The sequence below is a fragment of the Pelodiscus sinensis genome, chromosome 6 (genome assembly GCF_049634645.1).
Source record: "Pelodiscus sinensis isolate JC-2024 chromosome 6, ASM4963464v1, whole genome shotgun sequence".
NCBI lineage: Eukaryota > Metazoa > Chordata > Testudines > Trionychidae > Pelodiscus > Pelodiscus sinensis.
In genome coordinates this window covers 107,447,712-107,473,192 of record NC_134716.1, presented here as the reverse complement: position 1 = coordinate 107,473,192, position 25,481 = coordinate 107,447,712, and the positions used below count along the sequence as shown (strand labels likewise).

The 25,481-nt window shown below is 42.5% G+C and overlaps 2 protein-coding genes across 2 annotated transcripts in view; both read right to left on the bottom strand.

The window, feature by feature from the left end:
• SLC45A2 (solute carrier family 45 member 2) overlaps positions 1-2,526 on the bottom strand; it is a 29,341-nt gene extending 26,815 nt beyond the window's left edge. Inside the window, exon 1 of the mRNA XM_006116515.4 lies at positions 335-2,526. Coding sequence (XP_006116577.1) covers positions 335-782 — 448 coding nt within the window. The 5' untranslated portion in view covers positions 783-2,526. The remainder of the gene's footprint in view (positions 1-334) is intronic.
• Positions 2,527-2,672: 146 nt separating this feature from the next.
• AMACR (alpha-methylacyl-CoA racemase) overlaps positions 2,673-25,481 on the bottom strand; it is a 33,226-nt gene continuing 10,417 nt past the window's right edge. Inside the window, exons 4-5 of the mRNA XM_075932583.1 lie at positions 19,390-19,576; positions 2,673-3,860 (exon numbers count right to left, since the gene is read on the bottom strand). Of these exons, the coding sequence (XP_075788698.1) occupies positions 3,451-3,860; positions 19,390-19,576 (597 nt within the window). The 3' untranslated portion in view covers positions 2,673-3,450. The remainder of the gene's footprint in view (positions 3,861-19,389; positions 19,577-25,481) is intronic.

Sequence of the window (25,481 nt, the reverse complement as noted above, 5' to 3'; positions counted from 1 at the left end):
TAAAATCTGCTATCAAATTGAACAAGTCATATGTTAGCTTTTTAAAGCTGTCAGGCCTGGACATTACTGAGATGCGTTTTGAGGCAACCAACATAAAACAAACTGTACATGCATGCAGAGTGCAGAACACTCTGGCAAAAAACAGGCAGCTAAGATGAAACCTGGAAAGGTTCATATTGTTCCCTCAAGCTCTTCCAGTGAGACCTACTAATGTGATGCCCGTTCTCAACTTATTTACAGACCAAAACAAAAAACCCCACCAACCCTATTTTCTTTCTAATTCAAGAAACAGGATGAGCTTTGTCTATTAGCTCAGCACGTGCAGCTCACTCACCTGAGACCATCATGTCTCCATTGAGGTACAGGGCCATGCCCAGCAGCATCATGATGCCCAGAGCCAGGATGTAAGGGCGGCGCTTGCCCCAGCCCGAGGTACAGTGGTCACTGGCGGATCCCACCACTGGCTGCAGCACAAAGCCCAGGATGGGGCTGATGAGCCACACCAAGCTGTAGAGGCTCTTGGGCAGCCCCACACTGAGCAGTACCGGGGTGACAAAGGCAGCCTCCACTGCATAGCAGAATTCTCGACCAAGCATGGCCATACTGTGCATAATCAGCCTTCCAGTGGGCTTTTTTTCAGGCTCCACTGATCCAAAGGGGTCTCCTCCTGCAAAAGATTCCAACATTGCCTTTTCTTTCCCTCTGCTGTGGTCTGTGCCAGCAGTGCCCAGCTCAGAGGGTGGCAGAAGTCCCCCACTGAAATCCTGTTTCGTTAAAGTCATTGGATTAGCTATGCCTGAAGTTCCTGTAAGTGGCTCAGAGGAAGTTTGTTCTGACTCGGGATGAAAGGGAGCCTGGCTCACATGCACAGAGGGAAAGGTCTAGGGTGGAGGAGGGGCTCACATACTTTCCTGCCTTTGAGATCACAAGTTAAGAAGAGGAGGGGAGAAGTGTATGTGCAGATTAACAGAACTGAGCTCCCGGCTATCTGGAGAGCTCCCAATTATCCATGAGTAAAGGATTATCTTTTAAGGGGGAAAAGATAACGGATGCCCGTGTCTCATGGATTAGGGCATAGGTTTGGCTTGAAAACAAAACTACTATTATTGCTATAAGGCAGTAACGATACTAAGCACGTAGGCCCACATTCTTCCATTCAGCAAACATCCTGAATACTGAGTTGTGTGCTCATTCTCCATGGTGGTGGGGAGCCAAAATTACATACTGAAAGAATATTCCACCGTTCATATTTGCTTACATTTTGTATTAAAGTAAATTAAACCATTTAGCAAAACTGAGTACACACTAGGCTCTCTGATCATTTTATTGTAAAGGAACACCATCAATCTGGAAAAAATAAACACACTTCTGAGTATTTTCTACTTATTATTACAAGATCACTAGAAGCTACCAAGTAGAGGATAAATGAATCATAGACACGTAGGACTGGAAGGAACCTCAAGAGAGCATCACGTCTAGTCCCCTGCATTAAGTACTACATGAATCTAGACTATTTGTGAAAGGTGTTTACTCAACCTGTTCTTAAAAACCTCCAGTGATGGAGAGTCCACGGTCTCCCCTGAAAGTCTATTCCACTGCTTCCCTACTCCTAGTTGGAAACTTGCTGCTAAGGACGTTTTTTCTTAACTTCTAACCTAAATCTCCTTTGCTGCAAATTTAGCCCATTACTCCTTGTCCTATCATCAATGAACATGAAGAACCATCCTCTGTGTGAAAGCCTTTATCATATTGAAGATTTATTAGGTCTCCCCACCCATAATCTTCTTTTATCAAGGTTAAACTTGCTCAGATTTTTAATCTTCTATCATGATCCAATTTCTAAATCTTTGATCATTTATTGTAACTCTCCTGTGGCCTCTCTTCAATTTGTCCAAATCTTTCCTAAGTGTGGTATCCAAAATTGGACACAATACATTGGTTTAGGTCTCACCAGTGTCCAATAGGGTGGGACAATTGCTTTCAGGGTCCTATATACAAGACTTCTTTTAATATGTCCAGAATCATACTAACTTTTTTTTGCAACCGCATTATATTGTTGATACATATTCAGTATGCTGCACTGTAACTCCCCAGGTCCTTTTCAGCACAACTTCCACGTAGCCAGTTACCACCAATTTTGTAGCTATCCATTTATTTTACCTCTCTAAGTGCAGTATTTTTCATTTGGCTTTACTGAATTTCATCTTGTTGATTTCAGACCAATTCTCCAATTTGTCAAAGTTGTTTTGAATTCTAATCCTGTCCGCCAAAATGCTTGCAAGTCCTCCAATCTTGGTGGCTTCCACAAATTTTATAATACTATGTTCCACTCCATTATCTAAGTCATAATGAAACTATTTATAAGTAACAGACCCCCCCCGTCCACTAGATTTCCCCTCTCACTTTAACAGCAGCCCATACTTTAATACAATCTTGCAATACACTGTATGTCATGTAATTAACTCTCCCATTTTTTCCCAATTAAAAACACAGAAACCCCCACCACTCAATTATAAACGAGGTCAGCAAAGATAACATACAAATTCAACTGTGGAACAGAAAGATCTGGAGCATTTTTATCAGTACAGCTCTTTTTATAACTAGTTGCATCCATTTCATGTAAATGAATCCAGGTATACGTTTTTGTTGGTTCCGAGAAATCAAAGGCAAAGTCACTTTGGAATCTCTCAATTTATTGAAAGCGAATCTAAAGAAAAACTTTATTACTCACATAGTTGTAGCCATTTTCAAATTTTTACAGAATAAAGAAGGGTTGCTTATTGGCAGACACTAATATATCAAATTTTAACCCAGAGCAGTTTTTCCAGCCAAATTAAGACTCCAAATGTAATAGTCATGGGACTAACTATGCAATGGAAATATAGCCAGGCTGAAGTATAGCTGCTCTGCCATATACTACTATAAGCAGATCATGCCAAAATAATGGTATTTTAATATATATTCTGGGATGATAATGCAAATGAATTTTATACCAATAATGAGAAAATACCAGCTAAGAGATTTCTTTCAAATTTATAAATGAACAACACATCAACCCATTTATAAAATATTACAAGATTTTATAAAAATCATTGCCTTCGGTTAATAGCAGCATATATTAAAAATGCAAGGATTAAAACAATCACGCATTTCCTTTCATATACTTTCTGAAGGAAACATAAAAAAGATGTAAACTCTTATAACAAGCAAACATTGTTGCTCTTTTCATAACAAATGCCCCCAGGAAAAATTTCAGTGGTTTCATTCTTAAGGCATTCTAATCCAGAAGTACAGTTTGTATATGTAATCCTCAATTAATACATTAATTTAACAGTAACACCCCTGACCCCAAAAACGTGATGCTACATTCACATTTCTTCGTGTAATTCCTTTAATGCATAAAATCTTATTATGATAGTTTGAAACCTTTCTAATTTGCATGTCTAGATATTATAAATTAGCTTTTGGTTTATTGAATTCAATTACTTTTTCCGAGTGAAGTTTAGCAATCTCTTCCCTGGTAAACCCAAATTCTAGAAGTATCTCTTCTGTGTGTTCTCCTATAAAAGGATCCCTTTTGGGAGATGGAGTAGCTGGTGTCCTTGAAAGAAGAGGAGATGGCCTAGGACTTATCTCTTCCTGATCATTTTTGATAAAAGATCCACGCTCTTTGTTATGCTGGTGTAAGGCAACATCATCCAAAGATAAAACAGGTGTTACGCAGGCATCAGTGCCATTGAAGATCCTGCACCATTCTGCCTGTGTCTTCTTGGAAAATATAGCTTCAAACTTTTTCTTCATTTCAGGCCAGTCAGAGAAACTCAACTGACTGGGAAGCTTATCTGAATCCAGCCCCAATCCTAAAAAGATAAAAACAAAGTGATAGATGTATTATACTTTAGGTACACTAATAAAAATAGAGTAAATGCTGTTTCTGCAACACACAGTTCATCCAGATTTACTGCATGAAGCCTCATATAGCATAAGGGTCATAGCCAGTGTTCCCTCTAAGGCTACGTCTGCACCTCAAGCACATTTTTGCGCAAGAAAATCGGCAGAACAGAGGGCTTTTGCCGGTAGAGTTATTCCTCGCCCCATGAGGAATAACTCCTTTATGCACTATAGCTCTTGCGCAAAAAGGCACCTGTGGATGCTCCAGAGGGCTTTTTGCACAAGAAACCCCTATTGAAAAAAGCACAGGTGCTCTGATGGCCATCAGAGCTCTCTTGCACAAAAACACATTGCTTTTGTGATGTGCTTTTAGGCGTGGACGCACTTTGCAATAAGTTTTTGTGGAAGATCTCTTCTTCTTGTGCAAAAACCCTGCAGTGTAGATTAAGCCTAAGATTTTCTATCCATGAGTAGAGTGAGTTTTGTTTTGTGCACCAATATTGAGGTCATGTGCACTTGTTTGGATGTGTGTCACTGTGGCACCCAAGTTAACAAACAAATATAGATATAGATATTTTAAAATGTTATGGAAAACAGAATACTAAAACGAGGGATCATTAACAAGAAGCATGATTTTTAAGCATTTACTTAATATGAAGTGTCATGATCATGAAGGTTAGCCAGCAGCCTGGAGACTAAGAGGTTAACTACACCTAGCCAGGTGGAGTGGCCAATAGAAATGTAGGTAGGAATTTCAAACTGGGACAAAGGAATTTTGTTTTTTTCCCTCCTTTGTTCTGAGAGTTCCCTCCAGCTTCTGAGGGAGACAGACATGTCTCTCTCTCTCTCTCTCCAAGGAACAGTTCTTCACTTTCTGTAAGTAGGGTAAAGTTTAGATAAATCCATTAGGTTTTATTGTTTTATGGGATCTGCTGTCTGTGCACTTTTTAAAAGATGTTTGGCTTTCCTTTGTAACTAAGTTCTAGGCCTATGGAGTTTCTCCATGAGTATATTATTTGTTACTTTTCCATCTAGTTATTATGCTTGCAACAGGAATATTGTGGCGATAATAAAAGTTCTCTCTCTTCTTTTATTAACCTGGTATTGGTTAATGGTTGTGTCCTGCTTTGTACGTTAGGGCTGAGATTTCCCAAGTGACCTCTCCCCTGATTTTTCGCATCAATACTTGGGTGGTGGCAGCGGAAGTTTTATTCCCAAAATCTAGGGTTTTAATATTTTGGGGGGGAAGTTTTATACCAAAGCCTGGTAGATAAGGTTTTGGGGTACTTGCTGGCTCCCACTTCTGCATTTATCGTGCCAGAGTAGAGAAGGAGCCATGACATGAAGTCAAATAAAAAGAAAATTAATACTGAAAAATTTTAGGTAAGCAGCTTCCTCTGTTTAAAGCCCCTCTCCCAGACTTTTGCCCAGCTGGAATAGATGATCTCTTAGGCTCCCTTCCAGTCCCATGATTACTGTCGGAATTCATTTCATTCATACACAGTACCATTTGATGGAAAGGAATGTAACATACAAAACCTGATGTAAGAGCTTGGGGTATTTCCACACAACCATGGTGACCATGGAGTGTGTGAGAAAGAAGGTCAAAGAGGGCAAAATAAATATTTTAAATCTAACTATAGACTATGTATGGAGGAAAGGAATATCGAGGGTAAAATCAATAACTGATCAAATAAATCCCACCCTTCTTTCTTTAGTGAAAGAAGTACAGTAAACTTCCGATAAGCTGGCACCTTTGAGGCCCAGAGGGTGCCGGAGTATCAGGAGGTACTCCGGAAGGGGGGCTGAGAGGGGCCGGGGGGGAATGGCGCAGCATGGGGCAAACCCTCCGCCTTTTGCAGGGAGGCCGCTGCTGAAACTGATGAGCGGCGGACTTGGGGAAGCCGGGGGCAGAGCAGCTGGGGTGCTGCCGCTGCTGAAACTGACGAGCAGTGGACTTGGGGAAGCCGGAGGCAGAGCAGCTGGGGTGCTGCCTGGTTCATCCCGCAGCCCTGCCCCTCACCCCCCTGCTCAGTGCCCGGCAGCACCCCAGCTGCTCTGCTCCGCAGATTCCCCAAGTCTGCTACTCGTCAGTTTCAGCAGCAGCAGCTGCTCTGCTCTGCACCTCTTCCCCAAGTCCGCCACTGGTCAGTTTCAGCAGAGACTGCAGCAGACTTGGTGAAGCAGCGCTGAGCAGCTTGAATTGTCCGGCTGGCCGGAGCACTTCCCGGTTCCAGTTGGTGCCAGACTATCGGGAGTGCCGGACCACTGGATGCCAGACAACTGGAGTTTTACTGTAATATGTTTCACTCTTAATGTTTGTAGCTGCGAATCTAATTTAAAACAAATAAGAAAACTGAGTGCCCTAAAAATTAAACTTCTGTAGCAGATTAAAAAGAGGAATTACTGGGGGGTCATGTGTGTTAGTTATTCTTCTTAGCTTGCTCTTACTTGATGTTTCCTACACTATCACACGTCAGATCATAGAGTCCATCCTCATACTCAGTCCAAAGGGAGGCCCTTGTTAATTTGCTGTGTCCTGCACCACAAGCAGCTCTGGCCGATGAATCAGTTCTTGTGCCAAGGCATCAATCTGACTTTACTCAGCATCAGATGTGCTCACTAGCAAGGAACCTACATGAAGAAATGAGTCTTGACTCAAGGTGAGTTATTTTAACTCTCTTGACAACCTGGATGCTAACGAGTGAGGCAAAGCAGGGAAGGAAAACATACATGGGATGACGATCTGCAGTGCATTGATCATAAAAGGAAGTATGTACAGTGTCAGTGAGGGTTAGAGAAACAACAAGTGGGAATCATGATCTCTGACTTACATCTCTGAGAGAGATTTTGTTCTTTTGGTTGGAGCAGAGGACTTTGAGTCAAGGAGCATAATCTAGCAATTAGAGCAAGAATGGAGCATCAGAATTCCTGGATTCTATTCTCAACACTGCTACTGGATTCCCTAGGTGATTTAAGCTTTGCGCCTTGTTTTATCACCTCTAAATTGGTCATAATTACATTTGTCTGGCAAAACTGCTGAGAGGTTTAATTAGATAAAGTCTCTAAAGCACTTTCATACCCTTGACCAAAAATTCCTAGATGCCCGCTAAGGTTGTTGGGTCTATCAAAGGAAGATTTAAAAGATAATGCATCACTGAAAGGAATCATCTACAACTACTGCAATAGTAATCCAGTTATCCACAGTGAACTTTCAAGACAGGATACCCTGATGCACTTTAAGGGGAATATAACAATATTTACATTTTCAAAGATCCCATAATGAACACTGTCAGGAAGAATGGTTGCTTTTCTGGCGTTACAGTACGAATACTTTGTTATTCAGTCCTGGCTGCCAGAGCAGTCACCCTCTGGGCAGCCTTGGCCTCAGCTTCGGCCGTCAGAGCAGCAGTCCCCTGGGTGACCTCGGCCTCCAGTGCAGCCCCACCACCACCACCACACAGCCGCTGAAGCAGGCCCCAGACACTCTCCCCTCAGCCCATGGCAGGCCCCAGTCATTGGAGCAGGCTCTGCCACGTGGCCACCAGAGCAGGTTGCTGCCGCTGCCCCCCACCACACAGCAGGCCCTGGTTTCCGGAGCAGGCCCCAACCTCCTGCATCTCAGTCTCAGCTGGCCCCCCCATGCCATCTTAGCCAGCCCCGCCTGTCAGAGCAGCCACCTGCTGTGCCACTCACCTTCCAGCAGGAAGGTAAGTGCTGCTGTTCGACTCAGCAAAGGAGGTGGGCAGGTGGAGAATTTTTTGTGCACGGCCATGCAGGTGCACACCTTACAAGGACCTATGGTAATTGAAGACTAGTGTGCTATGACAAATGGTTTCAAAATTTATTGCAGGGCACATAATTTGAAAAAGGAAAGGAAAAACCAATGTCCCTTGTTCTTGCCATTATATTAAAGTATATGAGGTATATGTTCATAAAGACAATATGCAATGGGTACAGACAGCATACAATGGGGACAGTATACTTAAGACTTGAAAAATATGAAACAAAGGAAAATTAATGTAGAAAAGACAAGGATGGAGATCCTATTGCCTAACAGACCTTCTCAATCTTTAGCTTCTATGATTCTATCATTTATACTATGACCTCAATAGAAAAAGCAATAGAAACATGTTTTAAATGAAACCTTATTGTAAAATGCAACAAAAATATGGAAATCCACTTCTGATTTATTTTTGATGCTGCATCACTTTCTCTCATTTCTTTATCTCAATTTTGCCTACTGAGGGCTTGTCTACACTTGAAACACTACAGAGGCACAGCTGCAGCATTCCAGCAGATGGAAGAATTCTTATATCAACCTTGTGCTGTCTACAGGGGATGAGGGTGTTAGTAATCCTAACTGAGCTGCTCAGGGATATGGATCCTTCACATCGGTGAATGGCTTCCTCAATCTAACTTTACAGTGTAGACCTGGCCTTTGACTGCATAGACTCCATGTCCTCTTGCATGTCTGAAAAGCACCAGATACCATACAAATGTAGTTGCACCATACAAACAACAAATTAAACAAATCACAATTTTTTGCTCATAATATTATAACTATGAATAGCTCCAAAGGCAGCTTTGGGACAAGCACACCAGACAGAACAAGGCGACTGTCACAACAGCAGAAGGGTACTACAAAACTTTGCTAGAAGTCTTTGCCTACTAAAGCATGCTCAGAAGATATGTCTCAAAGAAGTGGCAACAAAAAGAAAAGGACTCTTTCCACAACCAATTCTTCATTTTTAAAAAAGTCTCTCAAAAACTACTAATTTTTTCATAGAAATGAATTCAAAGAAATACTGTTTCAAGAGAAGCAACCCACCACAAAGGCTTTTGTCAATTTCACATGTGCCTGGGATCTTTGACTCTCCAACCCCAGAACAAGGAGTCAGGAAGAGTACCTGAGCCCTCTAGAAAAACTCATGTCAATTTAACAGGCAAAAAGTGAAATTGACAAGAGCCTTCCAGACGGGCAGACTCAGAGTCATAGTTTCAATTTTCCCCATGGAAAATTTCAGCAAAACTGAAAAAAAAAATTTCCTTCCATTGCTAAGGAAACTGGTCATTGATTGTGTAACTATGCCTGGACTCCAGGATGCTTCCACTATCTTAACTAGAACAAGATCAACATTTGGAACATGAAATAGACTAGAAGCTATACTCATGTTGCTGTTATAGTTACCACTCGGAAAGTGCTTTGTTCTTGCAGGAACAAAGGCACAATTCAGCTAAATGATCTTTCTACAGGGTTTCCCTGCATACACAAATTGCGAAAAGTAGGAGCAAGAGTAAGATTCTAGTGCCAAGTTTAGCCAAGTGATTGGTACCTTCAAGAGATTCTCTAAGAAATTTACTTTAAAAGATATATAATAGTAAAAAGTCAATGATATTTGAGACAAATTAACAAAAATAAGCAGGACTTGAAAAATTTGCCTATTAGTCAGGAATGAAATATACCAGAGATGGGAAAATAACCACCGGGTGGGAGAGCCTCCCCAACCCAGCTACAGATGCAATGTCCTGGTGAGAAGCCTAATCTCCATCTCTCATTACCTTAGCTTCTGCGCAAGAAAGGGGCAACTAGGATTCTCACCAGAGTGTTGTTCCTAGAACATGGTTGGGCGATCATCTTTCACACAAGATCTGGGCTAATGGATGACTGATTATATGTAAAGCTCCTTCTACTTTAGCTGAAGGTAAGGAGAAAGAGCTTTCTGCATTTTCACTACAGCTTTCTGGATGTTACAAGGGTGAAAGAGGCTTTTTTTACCCAACCTCTCTTGTAGCATTTCCTGGCTGTTGCAAGGTAGTGGGGGTGGGGGATGGGAAGAGGGGGAAAAAGAGGTTTCCACCATCTTGCCCATCCACATTATTTTGGGATCTTCCTCCCCTGTGAATAATTCCAGTGCCTGCCTCTGTTGTGCCTCAGTTTCTCCAGAAATATTAACGTTTTACTGATGCCCATAATATTCTGAATAGCAGCTGCGAACAAGAATAAAAGGAATAAAACTCTGTTAGTATCAGTCTGCTGCTGTTTGACATACATACAGGAGTTGTATCTACAGATTCAGAAATACAGGTTTCATTTGGTTTCTTTTGTGAGTTTCATGTAACCACACACTGAATTAATCTTTGGGCTAATATCTACCTTTCATAATATCCAAATCAATCCCAATGAAAGATGAAACCAACTTCTATTAGTTTAGCTTCCTCACTCAAATTAAAATTTCTAGCTGCCTATCAGCTAGAACACATTATCACGTTATCATTACATTACATTAATTTCGTAAGGATTATATTATTAATCCTTCATCATAATACATCCTCCACCTACTACTGCAAATGATTTTGCACACTTTCAAGATCTTTTTAAATGCATGTCCCCAGAACTGAACATTCCACTTCAGGAAGTTACCAGAAACCAACATAAGTTGACTGACATCTTGCAAATGGTGACGTTTTCTAAAACTGCCCTATTGATTAACCCAGCCATCATGGAACCAGCAACGATGATATGGCAAACCCTAGCAACAGCTACCCCCATCTGCAAGTGAGCTGACAAGAAATATTTTGTTTCCCTTAAGGGGTCTGAATGTCAGTGTTGCTTTTTTAAGAATCCCTAAAAATACAGTTTTTGTAAAAAATTTCAATAATTAATTTAATTACAGCACATATCTTTATAGCAAAAGTATACAGGGGAAATTTTTTTTTCTCTGGGAATGGAAGAAAACCATTGTATTTAAAGCTGTTCTACTGTAAATTACTGACCGTTTCTAAGCAAATACCAGTAGATTAAAATAACCAAATAAACCAAAACCAGTTCCTAATTTCTATACCAGATATGCTACATAGAAAACATTTCACATTTTGATTATGTTCTGGTGGAATTGGACATTCTGTGGTAAACTGAAGAATGTTATATTACATAATTGTTTCCCTGCTGACATAATTTTCTTTGTTATGATTCTGTCTGCACCGCAAATAATCCAGACTGGAAAATGAAAAGCTTTCAAACTTAAAGGCTATGATTTGATTTTTTTTTAAAGTTAAAGTCTGCAATGGTTATTGGAAAATAAGTGTGTAATTCCAAATTCTAAGATGTATGTGCTGTTGTATTTCTTCAGGATAAGTCCTGCTAATTTTCCTTTAAACATCATTGTGGCAAGGTCACCCTGGCAGCAGGGTAGCCTATTGCTTAGGTCCCAGAATTAGCTGGCAGAACAGTGGTGCAGACCCCTACCACTGGCTGCCCTGGCCTAAAAACTCCAGCCCATTTTATAAGTGTAGTCCCTGAGTTCAGGGCATGGCCCCAAGTGTCCAGATCTTCCCTTTAGCTAGGGCTCTAGCAGGCTTTGTCCAACAAGGGTGGGGTTGGAGGCTCCTGTGGCTGGCCAAGTGGACAGGCTTTGGTTCCTGTCCCGCAGACAGCAGAACCACGCTCCTGTCTCCTTGCTGGCCAGCAGGCAACTGAGACAGGCTCCTTCCTTTTATCCTCCCCTCAGGCCTGGCACTAGCTACAGATAAAGTGGGGCAGGGCTAGTTGGGCCAAAAGGATTTTTTTAACCCCTGTAATGTCAGGCCCTCCTCTCTTCACTTCCTCACAATCATCTTTCAGTCTAACTGTGTAATCAGATAATGATGCAATTCTGTTCAGGATAGACTGACTACATTAAGTCAAAACAAATGATAGAATTTAAGCACACAAAGCTAAATGCCTTAATAAAAAAACATTATTTCAAATTGATAGGATTTCATGTGTTGAAACAGAATTACATACACGTTATCATCCGACTTTCTTTTTTATGGTGATACAGAATTGAATTCCTCTGCTAGCTCTTACAGAACTGAGTATCTATATGTTAAAATACGTTTTGATTTTTGCAATGTATTATGATGAATCCTTATAATATAATTATAAAGCACACTGCCAAGCTCCGTCTCTGGCTGAAGGCATGTCAGCCGACGGTCAGGGCAGTGTGTGTGTGTATGTTTCCGAGAAAAGGTTTAACGTCCGTGCCTTTACTGCTAGGACCGGGGTCCCATCGCAGAGGGTGGCCAGCAGGCCAACAGACGCCCCGTTATATAGGAAGAGCTTATTACATCTTAGATTTCAGCTGCTAGAATTCCATAATTCCTTCGCAGCGGGCAGCCTTGAGGAAAGACTGAAAGATGCCCCAGTGGGTCCTGTCACCTGGGAGTGACACAGATCCAAACGCCCAAGCTCTCCCTATATCTGTCCCTTTATGACCGGCTGAAGTTCTTTTAAATTGTGCTTGGTTCTGTTACAGCAACTGAAGGAGTCAGGTTAAAGCTTAAACAGTTACAGGTTTATTGAGGAAGCTTATAAATCATATGGTTACAATGGCTATTGCTCTATTTCTTAACTATTAGCAAAATATAGGTCTTAAAAATGGTTACAAAGAAGATAAAGATAGAAAAATAGAAATAATGGTACCAAGTAACAGCTTACTCTTTCTATGTGTACACTTAAGACAGAGGACCACATCCAGGTACCATTTTTACCCCCTTCTGTGCCTCTCGACTCCAGCATGTCAGGCCAGGGCCGGTCCCTCAATTCCTAGGAAAGACGAAAATACGAGGTGGGCGTCCCCATAGAACCTCGGGAGGTCAAACACCTAACCCGACCAGCAGGTAGAGGGTAGAATGACACTCAAAGTGAGTGTGTGCTGGGCCCAACTTTTATAATCATGGGGTCACGTATTTCTCTTTCTTATCTATCATGCCAATTAATGCTGGTCTGTCTGCTGTGAGACCAGTTCTTACAAGGGAGTTGTGAACTTAATTTACACTTGTAAGAGAGAATTGAGATGATTAAATTGGAAGTACAGGACATTGTTTTCTCAGTGGGAAATTCCTCTTCCTGGGACTGTGTGTGTTCGAATCAACATAGGTGCCAGCCGCAGCCTCGAGGCCAGCTTATTGACTTAGCTGCTGTCTATCCACATATCTGTGTTTCAGCTTCTCAGGATCAGATGAGCCAGCATAGACTATGCTGATATTATTGCTCCTTCTCTGCCCTGTGCTTCAGAGAGGCAAATAAGATGGATAATATGGAGGCAGGCTGTCTGGCCACAAGGCAGTAGAGAAGGAACTGAAGGGAAGGAAGGTTCGCACTTGCGTGATACCTGCACTATAGGAGCATGCAGCTAGAGGCTTGCGTGGCTCCAGGGACACTACTCTGAAGACTTCAATCAAAGGCTTGGCGGCAGCACACCAACCTGATGGGGAGCACCCATAGGGACATTTTTCAAAGAAGATTATACATTATTTTTTCTCCTCCTCCACCCCATAGTCTAAGATACTCAGCATTTTCTACCTGGAAAATAGACTTTGTGGGCGGGAATGTCAGCAGATGAGTGCTGTAATGCCCACATGTGCCTGTTTAGTTTGTGTATGCAATTATCATGATTACTCATGAACATAAGCAGCAATACATCCAACTTATCTTCAGCAAACAATAATTGCAGTCTGCACGCTATAATAATTACTGGTACAGTGAAAGGACAACTCCTTGGGCCCTTATAGGAAGGCAGAGGATTGTTTTTATTAAACAGTTAAAAATAATTCAAATTTTACTCAGTCACAATAATTCTTTCTTCTTTCAAAACCATTGCCCATTTCATATCTTATTGCGAAGACTTTCAGCATAAATGAAGTGTCAAAGAGAAGCTCATTTAGCAAAAGACAAACTAACTTGTAATCTAAGTATTGTAGTTATAAAAGGCTGATAAGAACTGTAAGTTAGCACTTGGAAAGGAAGATGACCAACACCAGATTCTAACCAGGTTCTTATCAGCCTCTACTCAGTTTTTCCTGTTACAGATTCATTCGGCTATCCCTCTGAAGCTTACCTACTCAGTCTTTTTTTCTTCCTCCCCTTCATTTTTTTTCCCTTCTCCCTCCACTACCCTCTTCCCTTATTTATCCTTGGATCTGGACTACCAACACTCCAGTCATCTGAAGAAGTGGGTTGTATCCCCAAAAGCTCATGATACCATCTACACGTTTTGCTAGTCTTTAAAGTGTTACCAGACTATTTGTTGTTTTTTAAGTTTTTACTTTAATTGAAACATTGTATCACTGTCTATAATATAACCCAGGCTTGAAAACTTTATTAATGTCCAGTAGAAAATTTTCCCTAATGAGCATGATCATCTACAGCCATCAATTTCTGCAGAACATAAAACTTTACTTTTTGTTTGTGATGTGGTCCTTTACAGTTAAAAAAAAGAGACCTTTCCATAATCATGGTGTGTTCCTAACACTTGCAGAAGATTGCTAAGTATTTTATATACATAGCGATGTCCTTTTTATCTTCCTGAAAGAGCTAGGAAGATAGTCCTCTTCAGATTGTTTTAAGGCAGGGTTGGAGAACCTCAGGTCTAGGAGACGGATGCATGCCCTGCCCCCAGCATAGGGGAGCCCATGCTGGCACTCCAGCCCCCTTGCTGCCCCACCACAGGGCTGGAGCACACAAAATCCACCAAACTGGGCCCTCCTAGGCTCTCATGTGCAAGGGGAACGAGGGGAATGTCTTTCTCCTCAGTTGGGGGCTGTGTCAGTTAGGGGAGTTTTGTTTATTTATTTGGTTTTTGTTTGCTTCTCACTTGTGTATGGCCCCCAATTGATTTTTCTGTGGGTCAGCAGCCCCTGTCCCAAAAAAGGTTTCCCGCCCTGTTTTAAGGGATGGCTCCTATTTCTTCTGTAGGACAGTTTCCCGCAGCACTCCACAATGAGTCCAACTGGCATCACTGCGATAAACAAACTACAGTACCAGTCTAAGGATATGGGGAGCGCTGGGACAATAGTAAGAGCTGAGCTCAGAGTCTTTGTTACCCTCAAGAATGAGATGATGGACTCACCACTACCAGTGGAAAATAGTTCCAATAGTCAGTGCCATTGCCCTATAAAAAGGCCATAGAATGGAGACTTGGTATAGGACCCGCTGAGGCCCTTTTAGAGACTTCCATGGCCCTGTCACATCCCACCTCAAAGAAGAGCAGTTAGAGAAAGTCCTCTCAGCTGCCTGGATTGGCTCTGTGGGACACAATCAGGGTACGGCAGCTTAGGATAACAATTGCAGGACCAGAAGGAGTTCAATTCCTTGCTGGCGCTGTAAGTGTGGACGGTGTGGAGCTAGTTGAAGGAGATACAAAACCCTAGGCAGGGCAGCTACCAGAAGCCAAGGACAGCAAGAAGGAGCCCTGAGCTGGTTGGCAGGACTTCATTAGCACAAAGTCCCGAGATAAGTTGGAGTGGTGCAAGGCCAGGACAGGAGTACGCCTGCCTTATCCCCATTGCTACACCACCCAGAAGCCGTCTCAGTTAAATGGTGCCCAGTCAGAGCCTACTTCCTGAACCCCTGTCCCAGCCCTGAATCTCCTCCTACACCCAACCTCCTGTCCCAGATGCTAATCCCCCTGCAACCAAACTCCTTCCCAGAGCTTGAACCCTGAAACCCCTCCTGGACCCCAATTCCCCACTCTGGGCTAAGCCCTGAGCCCCTCCCACACTCCAAACTCCTTGGCCCAAGATCAGAACCTGCACTGCAACCCCCTACCCCAGCCTGGTCAAAGTGAGTGAGGATGGGGGAGAAAGGTGGATAGAGTGAGCAGGGTGAGGCCTTGGAGAAGAAGGGGTTGAGGAAGGGCAAGACCTCGAAGAAGGAGTGGGAAGTGGAGCAAGGGTATTTGAGGTGGCTCTTACACTGAACTTAAACTGAAAGAGTGATCTTGTGGTTAAAAACGTTGGAGACAATTGGTCTGGGAATTAAAGCATCAGCTGAGAGTCAGAAAATTGAATTCTAGTCCCAGATGTCACTCATCTCTCTGGCTGCAGATTCCCTATTTGCAAAATCAGAAACACATTTACCTCATGGGGAGAGATGAACATCAATAAAGTGTTTTGACATCCTGAGAATAAAATCAGTAATTCAAAGCAGTAAGACTGTTCATAGGAGTATGACCCTCTGCATGCAACCGGCCAATAAGTTATTTGCCACTATCATCAGTGCATGCGTCATCCATTACAAAAATAGGTGGGGGACTCTTATGTAAGAGTTGGCCGGGAGTCTAACAAATGGAGTAGTACCATCGGGAAGGAAGGAGTGGACAAGACCAAATCCAGTGGCATCCTTTTACTCTGCAAATGTGCAGAATACAACCATGTGATCACAAATACAATCTTCAGACAAAGCAACAAGTACAAAATAACTTGGTAACATCCCCACTCAAAAGAGTAGCAGCTTCTAAACTACGTCATTGTAAGAACACAGGATCTAAGAGGTGCACAAATCACCCATGTTATGACAGGAGCTGATGATTGCTGCACCGACCACCATCTTGTGAGGTCAGTCATGGCCATCAGAGTTGCAACAAAACACAGAAAGCAATCCAAATCACACAGATGGCAGTACAACATCCAAAGACTACAAGCCTCCGTGCACCAAGAGAACTTCCAATCACTCTTCGGTGAAAAATTAACCATATGCACACCTGGAAATGACAGCACAAGAGTCAAAGAAGACTGGAAATCTCTAAAATAAACTATGCGTGAGGCTTGTGAGAATTCCATCAGCCTTGCTACCTCCTGCTACCATCAGGACTGGTTTGACAAGAACAGCATTGAAATTACAGCCTGTAGCGGGGTACACTCACTGCCACAGCTGGTCCTGGGAATTAGCTCAGATGGCGCAGTGCCCACAACAGCCTCTAAGCTTCCCCCCTTCCGGGGGCTGGTTGGTTGTTGCAGTGGGCTGCCGGTCCGCCCCCACTGCACTACCATGCCTTAAAATAGTCCAAGTCAGTGAGTCTACAACCAGCCTTGCTTCAGGTCGGGGTGAGAGGCAATAGTTCACGTGCCTAGCCTTGCTTCAGATCCGGGCCGCAGGGGAAGAAGTTCATCATATACGCAAGTCTATCAGCTCACAGTTCTTGTCCTGCCCCTTTAAAAAGTCCAGCCTGACTCCCGGCCGGCACCAAAGCACAGTAGGTAAGCCCAGGTCCTCAAGCAACAAACACAGTCTATAGGCCCAGGCCCTCAAGCAGGGCGGGGCAACAAACACAGGGTGCAAGCCCAGGCCCTCGAGCAGGGCGGGGCGGCAAACACATTAAGCAGAACCCAGGCCCTGATGCAGAGCGCGGTGATAAATTCAATAAGCTGAGCCCAGGCTCTGGTACAGGGCAGGGCAGCTAATCAAAATGGAGGCCCAGCCCTAGCTCAAGGTGGGGCAGCAAATGGCAGCCAGGCCCTGGTGCAAGACGTGGCTGCAAACAAACACACAGATTTGTAGAGCCTCCTAGTTCAGGAGCTGGGCAGGTAGCGCACCTGCAGCAGTGGCGTGGGGGAGACTGCCACCCGCTTAGTGGGTGGCAGGGGGGCGCAGACCAACCCACTCCACTGCGCCCCGGGCCAGGGGTCCTGAATGCAGCAGTGCAGCTGCTCCTGGCTCAGCAGGGGCTCCAGCCCGCAACTTGCTGGCCTAGGGCTGTGCTCAGCCCGTGCTACCCCCTGGGCCACTCCTTGTCGTATATGGCCTTTATTGATCTGATGAAGAAGGATTTGCCAAACTATGGGCCGCAGGCCGGTACTGGGCCGTGGGAAAAAAATACCGGGCCTCAGCATGGCTGCCAGGAGGGGAGTGGGGCGGGCTGGGAGGAGGGGTGTATGTGGGGGAAACCAGCCACCGGGAAGCAGGGTTGAGGGCAGTGGGGCTGTCTGGCAGAGATCGGGGGGAGGGGAGACGGGCAGGTGGCCAGCAGAAGCAGGGCTGGACAGGGGGCAGGGACGGAGGGTGACTGGCCAGGGGAAATCGGGAGGAGAAGCAGGGGAGAATCGGCCGGCTGGTCGGGGGGGGGAAAGGGGCTGGTTGGGGGAGATTGGGGCAGAGGGGCAGGGACCGGCCAGCAGAAGTAAGGCTGGACGGGAGGGGGGGGGGAAGGGTTGGACGGGGGAGATCGGGAGGAGGGTGGGAGAACCAGCCGCCAGAAGTAGGGCTGGACGGGGGCAGCGGTGCTGGTCAGGGGAGATCGGGAGGAGAAGTGGGAGAGAATCGGCTGGCTGGGAGGGGGTTGGGGGGAGCGTGGCTGGCCGGGGGAGATCGGTGGGAGGTGGGGGCGAATTTCATAAGGCGGCACTCAGTATTACGTAGCTACTTCCCAAGAGAAGTGCCTCTTCTGAACACGGAAGAGATGCTGCAATTGCAGTCTGGGAAACTTATGAAGGGTCAGCAGCAATGGTGACAAATTTTGGGTTTGTTATATCAGATGAATATGTGAACTGTCCTGCATTAAAAGACTGTCAGTTACACTCTCCAACTGGGATCCCAGCTCAATAAAATAAATTACACTTAACACTCTATTCAAAAACAGCCTTATAACAGTGAACATATTTGCTGTAATAAAACAATGAACAAAAACAATTATTTCAAAATAAAAAGGGTGCAGTATTGTTTAGCACTACATAACACAGCAGAACTTCATTATACTCTTGGGAACAAATATTTCGGTATTTGCCTCATGCACCCCCTATATTGGTGTTTCTTCTACTTGCAAAACAAAACTGAAATTTAGACTAAAAGGAGATTCTTACACAGTTCATAACTTGAATATTGGAAAGGGACTATAAAGCCCAAATCTACCCAAGTATGTTTTTAAAGGATACACAAATTCAATTCTAAAAGAACCCCGATCTTGACTGGAAAGAACGGAAAGGTGTATCTTGCAACAGAAGGAACCACTGTGAGTAGAGGCAAAGTGTGGGAAGCCAGGAGCATATCAGGTTTTAAATTCAAGATGAAAGTCTAGTGAAGACTGGGATTGATGATCTTTTTACTTATTACTTTATCAAGGATTACTAGAAAAACTGCATATAGTATTTGCAAAACAGATTACTAGTGTGACAATCTGACAGCAGATACTACACAGCTTTATGAAATTTTGCAGTAAAAGTTACTATACAATAGCCAACTTGTTTTTAAAAATCCAATTTTACCTAAAAAGTGAAACACTATTATTGACTATCTACACTGCAAGAGCATTTTTAAATAGTTTTAATTAATTTATTTGAACAATAGAAAGCTATGTTTTAATTTGCAGTCTAGCCTAAAATCTTGCTTTCCACCCATAGTGAGTTTTTAAAGCAGACTTATAACCCTTTGAAAATAGTGGTTTACAAATAAATTGTTCAGTAATTCAGTCACAAAATAACACAGTAGCACATTTCCAGAAGAAAATTTTTAATTCAACATATACATTTAACAAATCTTACCCATTCAAATGTTACAAAAATAAGTAGTTTATTAAAGCTGGTTTTAAAAGGTATTTTGCCTGTACAACCTTCCCTCCCCCAAAATCAATGGATTTCATAGAACAGAGATATTAATTAAATAATAATGACTTCATTTCTTTCAACCCTACCTGGCTAAGGAAAGGCTCGACGGATCTGAACCAACTGTGGGAAGTTACTTACCCTTGATTAGCTGCTCATAGAATTGGGGCTCAATGGCCCCAACTGCCATGTATTTCCCATCTAAGGTCTTGTAGGTCTCATAAAAAGGAGCTCCACTGTCCAGCAAGTTCTCCCCACGAAGTCTATTCCACAGGCCTAAATTCTGGGATTTCCACAGGAAAGAACTTAGATATGCCGTTCCTTCTACCTTAAAAGATTTATTTAAAAAAAACAAAACATACACATTAGTGTTACTAGTACAATGTCTGACAATTCTACACAAGCAAGTATTCATAACCTTACAAGAAAGGCTATACGTGCTTAGGATTTTTAATAGTAATATTTTTATTCGGTAATTGATTTAAGGATTATATCATTCATAAGACCAACCTTGCCTTTAAAGCGGTGTGTGTGAGGTTTTCTAAGTTTAAAAGCAATAATAAGGAGCCCTGACTGATAATATCAGATTGGTATAAGACACATTCATATATTGGATGGATAAAGTTTCTTATTTTACCAAGCTCCTAGAGGTTCAAATATTAAAGAAAAGAGTTGTAAAGTGACTTCACAGTAAGTGCCTCAGCAATTTACTAGCTGAAATAAAACTGCTTTCAGAAAACATGAAGGAGGTCAAAAGATAAAAGCCTCTCTCTAGTAGGAATGTGAAAGAGTAACCTTACATAGTTAACCGATGAGCCTGGGCTCACTGGTTAACCTTCATGGTTACATGCAGGCACTCGGCATGCATGAGGAGCCAGCTTGAAAGCCAGGGAGAAGCTTCTCTACCCCACCCTGCTGACTCTATCAGAAGCAACGGCACGGGGATGGGGAACAGGCGGAACCCAGGAGCCGGTGCACGGGAGGAGCTGGCTTAAAAACAGGCTCCCCACATGGACCAGCTCTCCCCCACGCTGCTGCACACAGTTATATGGTTACTTACTTAATGATTTTAACATCCCTACTCTCTAGTTCTCAGTACCCAGAAAACAGAGGTACACATAATGATTTCTATGTTAACTAGAGATGTGAAAGGTTAACCCGTTAACATCACCCTTAACGAGGGCTGGAGTAGCTCCTCACCCACAGCAGGCAAGGGCTGCTCCAGCCAGACTGGAGTAGCCCCTATCCATGGAGGGGGGAGGGCACTCCAGTCCAGCTGCTGTGGGTGGAAGGGGGGTTGCTCCAGCCCAAAGAGACATCCCATAACCCCCCTTTAATCGGTTAAATGGTTAAACATCAAGTTCAATTAGACAATTAAATAGAATTGTACACCTCTAGTGTTAACCTGACTATTCCCCACAGTTCTCTCTAATCTGTGGCACTTCCAGCTTCTCACTTGCAAGCACTCTTTAGGAACCTTACAGTGTAGCAGAGATGGTGAGGATGTTGACATGTGGGTGCAGAGCTCGGAGCACTTATCACAACTACATAAAGAAAACCCAAAATATGTTTGGCTTTGAGCATATTAAGCTTATGTAAATATGAAAAATAGAAAGGTATCAGAGGCATTCTAGGAAGTATGCACTGTGCTTTAAGAGCAGAGCACATGTTAGAGGGAAGTGGATTGAGCTAGAAAGAATCCAAGCAGTCTGAAGGTATGTCGCTAGGAGAGCACAGCTCTCCTTTGTCCTATGTAACTCCGTTTTAGTTCTGATAAAGCCACTTCTAAGAGTCTAGATTGGGGTGGGAACCTTTTTTTAGTCAGGATTAATTCTGGCAAGTTCCTGCTGGTTCTGCAGTAGCCTTTGTTAGTTTATCCTAAGTAGAGGGGCCTGTTTAATCTGGGGCTAATGTATTTCCTTTCTACGATTCTCCTGTAGCCCTGTGGCCTGACTTTGGTGGGATGGGGGGGGGGAAGTGGAATATAGCAATCTTCTTAAACACTGCGCCTAAATTTACACTGCACATTGTTGTGCAAGAAGATATGCAAATGGAGTGTGGCGATGAATACTGCTGTGCCTCATTTGCATATCTAATGAGCCGCCATATTTGCAGAAGGGGCTTTTGCGCAAGAAGCAGGTTTCTACACTGCTGCTCCTTCTTGCGCAAAAACCCCCTCTTATGCAAGAGCTGTTCTGCCACTTTTTTTCAGGAAGAACGGCTCCTGCACAAGAGGGATTTTTTGCGCAAGAAGGAGCAGTGTAGACAGCTCCTTCTTGCACAAAAGCCCCTTCCGCAAAAATGGCAGCTCGGTAGGTATGCAAATGAGGCGTGGCGATATTCATCGCCATGCCTCATTTGCATATCTTCTTGCGCAACAATGCACAGTGTAGACATAGCCTTCAAGACTTGAGGCAAAGGAGTTGAAAGTATGCATTAGACCAGGCCAAGACAGTAAGTTATGACACAACTTTGCAGAAATTTTAAAATACATAAAAGAGGGTAACATTTGAAAGGTATATTTCACCTTAAAAGACAAAAGGAAAGAAAGTCCTTTGAAGAATTTCTAACAGAGCGGAAGCTAATGAGCCAAACCTACAACTATGAATTAACAGATTCCGCTACAAGGGTTGAGACTGTAATTAGAATCAGAAATGACCATAGGAAGATCTCTCACTTTAGAAAAAGCAATAAGACGGTGTGAGGCAGCTGGTGCCACTCTGAACAGAATAAAAAAAATGAAGGAAAACAGGCCACTGCTACTAAGAGTAGAACAAGAGAAAAAAAACTGGCAAACAATAACTTGGTACAGAGCAAAAAACAAAGAGAAGCATGAAAAAAAGTACAGTAAAGCAATAATTTGAAAGGAGGAGTTTCAAGGTTTGCACAAGATGTGGACACAAATACAGTAAAATAACTGTATTTCTTACAAAAATTACAGCATTTATCAAAAGCTGGGCATTATTGAGTCCTGTAAGTGTGCAATCAGGATCAACAATTTCAGAAGAGGGAGCAAAGCATAAATGCTGATGTCAAATCTAAGAAGAGAGGACAAACTGAAACATAGAAGAGTTCTATCTAGGAACTGTATCTGATGAGGAAGGAGCAGTTGAATGGATAATTTCTTTAGAGACTGATGTAACTTTAAATAACCTACCAATTAGACACTGGTGCTCAGATAAATGGGTCCCCCCCCCATATTTTAGTGTTATACATTTAAAGAAAAAAAAACAGGGAACAAAGTAACTAGCAGGTTAAACTGAAAGGTTATAATAGACAACTCCTTCCTACTAGAAGTACATGTGTACTAGATACAAAAGCAAAAGATCAAAAAGAATTAATTCACTTTGTGATAATTAAAAGAAATAAAGCAACTTTAGCAGATTTAAAGACATGACAAGCTGTTGGGCTGCTTCAAAGAGTGCTCATGGTAGAAGAGATAAGAGACAGAGGAACAGTATCAGGATGTTTCTGAGGGCATAGAAAAAATTAGCAACTGAATATAGAATTTAACTGGCAGAACAAAACCTCTTATACAAGACCCTAGAAATATTCTCCTAAGCATGAAACAAATAGAACGTGACCACTTAGTAGCAAATGATGTAATTTGAAGAGCCTACAAAATATGTGCACTCATCTGCAAATAGTATGGAGGAAAAGAATGGAATATTGATATTATGTATGCCTGGATCCTAAGGAAACATAACAACTTTATCAAAAGAGAACACTTTCAGTAATCCATCAGGGAAGACAATTTGGGGCTATGAGTGGTACAAAATATTTTACTACCTTAAACACATGGTGTGGATTCTGGCAAATTCCCTCACATGAGAAGATCTCCAAATTATGTACTTTTATTACACAATATGGAAGATACTGCTTTTAGTCTAAAATCTGCCTGAGACCTTTTTACGGAGCTATCCAGCAAATATTTGAGAAAACTGAAAGCACAAAAACTGTGTAATCTGGTGGAAGGAACTCCAGTCATTAGGAAAAGATTGGTATTAGTATCATTAGAAACATAGATAGTTGGGTTTGTGATGACTGGGAGAACCACATGGAACTTGCCTTAGTTCAAAGGTTCTGGATCTCTTGAGACATCTAGATAGTTTTGTGTGTAGTGCTGGAGAGGAGCCAGTAGTTATGATACATATAGGTACCAATGACATAGGGAAGGACATAGAGAGGACCTGGTGGCCAAATTTAGGCTGCTAGTTAAAAGATTGAAGTCCATGGAATGTTTCTATGAAACGCTTCCAGTTCCACACACAGTACCAGATAGGCAGAAATGCAGGAGCTCAGTGTGTGAATGAGATGACTATGCTGGGAGGAGGGGTTCAGATTTATTGAGAATTAGGGAATATTTTGAGAAGGGGGAACCTATTCAAGAAGTACAGGCTCCACCTAACCCAAAATGGAACCAGACTGCTGGCATTTAAAATTAAAAAGGTTGTACAGAGGTTTTTAAACCAGGATTATAACTGGAACACAGGATCCTGGTTACCAAGTATTTGTATTTAACTTTCATGTGTCTAGGAAGTCCTGAATAGTTATTGTGATTTTTTTTATTTATGGTAGTTTAAATAAATTACCAAAGTAAATGAAACTGATGCAGTCATACTGCATTATTTTGACAAATGAAATATGCAAAATTTTGTAGAACTATTTATTTTTTGGAGCAGAATGCCCCCCAGAAATACTACTAGCCAAGATGGGCAGATATATCCCTAGTCCCTGTTTTGTCAGGGCTGAGAATGGGCGAAAAGGGGTGGATCACTTAATGATTATCTGTTCCATTTATTTCCTCTGGAGCACCTGACATTGGCCATTGTTGAAAGACAATAATAGGATAGATGGACCTTTGCTCAGACTCAGTCTGGTCATTCTTACGTTCTATATCAATGACATTATCTTCTGCCATGGCCATGACGGATGGCCAGCAGCCTGGGGACAAAGCGGTTAACTATGGCCCCTGTACCTAGCCAGGTAGCGGACAGCCAATAGAAATGCAGGTAGGGATTTCAAACTGAGACAAAGGAATTTGTAACTTTTCTCTCCTTTGTCTCTGAGCCAGTTTGCTCTCTAGATACGGAGGAAGACGGAAGACATGTCTCTCTCCAAGAAAAAGACTCTTCATTATACTCATAATGTGTAAGTATGGTAAAGTCTAGATAAATCTGTCAGGTTGTATTGTTTTCTGGTTTGGGACTTTGGATCTGATGTCTGTGCTGTTAAGAAATGGTTTCTCCTCTATTTTAAGTTTTGGCCCATGGTGGAATCCTCCATGAGTATATTAATTGGTGGCTCTTACCACACAGCCATTCCAACTATGCTTGTAACTGGGGTATTGTTTTGATGATAAAAGTTCTTTCTTTTTTATTTTAACCGGTATTGGTTAATTTTTGTGTCCTGGTTTTACTTTAGGGCTTAGGTTTTCTAAGTAACCTCTTCCCTGGTTTTTCTTGTAATACTTGGGTGGTGGTAGTGGATTTTTTTTATTTCCCAAAGTCCAGGTATCAGGATTTGGGGGAAGTTTTTTGTACCAAAGCCTGTAGAGATCAGGTTTTGGGGTGATTTTGTGGGCTCCCATTTCTGCATTCATTGTGCCAGAGTGGGGAATAGCCTTGACATCCTCCATATTAGCACAACATAATTACAGGTTAGAAAAAATACTGGACAGAGCTAGAGCAATAGGTCCGCAGCTAAGCAAATTAAAAAAAATGTAAATTCAGACTCAGAGACTCAACTTTTCTCCTAAATTAGTTATCTTTATTGATCCTAGGAGAACACAAGCTCTAACAAATATACCACACCCAGAAAATAAAGATAAAGTTCACTGGTTCATAGGAATGGTTAATTTTATTGGCATATTTATACTTAATTTGGCTTCACAAACCAGCAATCTCTACACAAAATAGGGATGTTCAAATGTGTAAGTATTTCTGTAACAGTTGGAAATTTAAGCGTTTCCACAGTTATACATGGGGGGCGGAGGGAGGGCAGGTGGCTTCTACCTGCTGTCCCATGCTGTATCAGAGACGGCAGTGCAAGGAGTGGGGCAAGCAGGCTGCTCCCTAAGAGCCATTGCATAGAAGACCAAGTGCTGCAGAAACAGACCATAAGTCTCTGACTCAATTGCAAAGAAGGGGTGAATGGACACTCTGTCAACAATATGACAACTATTTTTCCAGCTCCAACTGTAGGATTGAACAATTGTCTACACACCAGGAAAA